This window comes from Triticum dicoccoides, unplaced genomic scaffold, assembly GCF_002162155.2.
Source record: "Triticum dicoccoides isolate Atlit2015 ecotype Zavitan unplaced genomic scaffold, WEW_v2.0 scaffold137173, whole genome shotgun sequence".
In the NCBI taxonomy this organism is placed as follows: domain Eukaryota; kingdom Viridiplantae; phylum Streptophyta; class Magnoliopsida; order Poales; family Poaceae; genus Triticum; species Triticum dicoccoides.
Window position 1 is genome coordinate 1 of NW_021197098.1, and position 1,885 is coordinate 1,885.

Below are 1,885 nucleotides of genomic sequence, written 5' to 3' on the forward strand. Positions count from 1 at the left end.
CATGGCAGCCCTAATCGCCTATTCGTTTTTAGGGAAGCGCTAATCGGCTAATCAATCACACATCAATGACAGGAGTTCAGGCCACGGGAGTTCAGGCCAGGACTAATAGCAAATGAGGGCAACGAATGGCTTTAGTATGGGCCTTCCTTGTTTGCAAGGTTTTACGTATGGTGGTGGTTTACCATTTACCATCACCGCGGAGGAGGCAGATGGCAAATGGTTGATCACTTTGCTTCCGTCGTTAACGAAAGAGCTAGCAATTAACAAGTTCAAGGTTCACACTAATCCACACCCAACTATTCTCGTTAACTACTGTATCCAGCTTTCTCCAAACATTTCTACATAATAATTCAAAGCATGAATAAACCTAGCTAGCACAGAGGAACACCGGCGGTCCATTCAGCACGCCTTCCAGTAGAGGACCTTTGCATGACCTCTTCTTTCTTGCCCATCCTCTGCAAGACCTTGGCAAGCCCGACGTCCCTCTCGGAGTCGAAGTACAAAAAGTCCGTGTTTAGTATGCCTTCTGTGTCATCTAGTCCGCCATGAGTAATGTCGCGTGAGAAATAGTCGATGGAGTCATCCGGATAGGCGAGCTTACGTGCGGACTCCTGGCCGTAGTAGCAACGACCTGTTGGCAGAGCCAAATTTGCACCAAATGAACACACATTTATTTTGAGAAGTTTGCACTCCTTAAATACTTGAGAACTCAACATATTAAGGTTGAAAAGCCTACTTATTTCATACTTACCCATGGTATACGGTTGGGGCAGAGGGCAGCATACGGAAGGCTTTGACTGATCTTGATATGCCCACCAAACCTCGGCAAAGAAAAGTGTGTTCTTGGATGTCGATTTGGTAGCTGCCATGAAATTGACGTGGTAGCATTGATCCTGGTGACCGGTTAATGTTACGGCTACACCGCATATAAAATCCAAATCATATTTTGTTTCTGAAGGATGGCGACGCGCGTATTCCAGCAGTAGCTGTTCAATCCTACCGCGAATGAAGCTCTGCTGGTGAGCATAGGCCTCCCTCTTTCTTGTGAGAATGCTCACCGCCATCCGACAGAGTTTGGGAGCCGGCAGTGTCACCGCCTTCCGGGTTTCCTCTCTGAGGATGTTGTATATCTCGGTCAAAGACTCATAAGAAAGCGCGGTGTTGTTGGCAGTGGCACTAATCATCAAGGACCGTATCTGGTCTAGCTTCGTCGGCGCCAATGATGAAAGAAATGTTGCCCAAGCGGACGCTTGCGGGTGACGAGCAGCAGCGGCGGCGCTGGCAAAAGGGTTGGGAGAGTTCCGGTGTAGATATGGCTGTAACATGGTGGCCAAGTCGCACTTCCTGTAGCAGAGGTACTTCAAGATCTCGTGCAACGACAGATGCTTGCCGGAGTTGGCGTGCAGGAGAGCTACGAGGCCGTGCAGGGAGCTAGTGACCACCCTGAGCATGGTGAGGGTGTCAAGGATGTCGTGCGCCTACGTCCCACGATCAGCCACGGGGAGCGGGAAGTTGGCGTCATACCAGACGGTACTGAGGATGATGTTGGAGACAGGGTCCATTGGGCCGTAGCAGTGGCCGGCTAGGAGGATGCCGCGTACATGGTGGCGCGCGGCGTAGCTTGGCAGCATGGCGAGCGCCTTGAGGTAGAATCCATGGATGGTGCCCAGGAGGGACATCTCCAGAGACCGTACGTACGGGCATTGTCGGGCCTCGTCCATGTCGAGAGACCCCACGTATGCGCAAGGGGAGTCGTGCGGCTCCGCCGTCGTGTCTGTCGCCGACGGTGCTGCGGTGGAGTAAGAGATTAGCGTGGACTGCGTGTCTTGAGGACGCCGTAGAGATGCGATGTGGTCGCCGGCTCGCTGGACAATGGTGGTGTACG

At 52.3% G+C, this 1,885-nt stretch overlaps 1 protein-coding gene across 1 annotated transcript; it reads right to left on the bottom strand.

Annotated features, from left to right (window-relative positions):
- Positions 1 to 272: 272 nt before the first annotated feature.
- Positions 273 to 1,321, bottom strand: LOC119343676. Its single transcript, XM_037614511.1, has 2 exons — positions 752 to 1,321; positions 273 to 631 (listed from the first exon to the last, which is right to left on the bottom strand). Exons 1-2 carry the CDS (start codon positions 1,182 to 1,184, stop codon positions 372 to 374), a joined length of 693 nt encoding a protein of 230 aa, XP_037470408.1. The 5' UTR covers positions 1,185 to 1,321; the 3' UTR covers positions 273 to 371.
- Between the last annotated feature and the right edge of the window lie 564 nt (positions 1,322 to 1,885).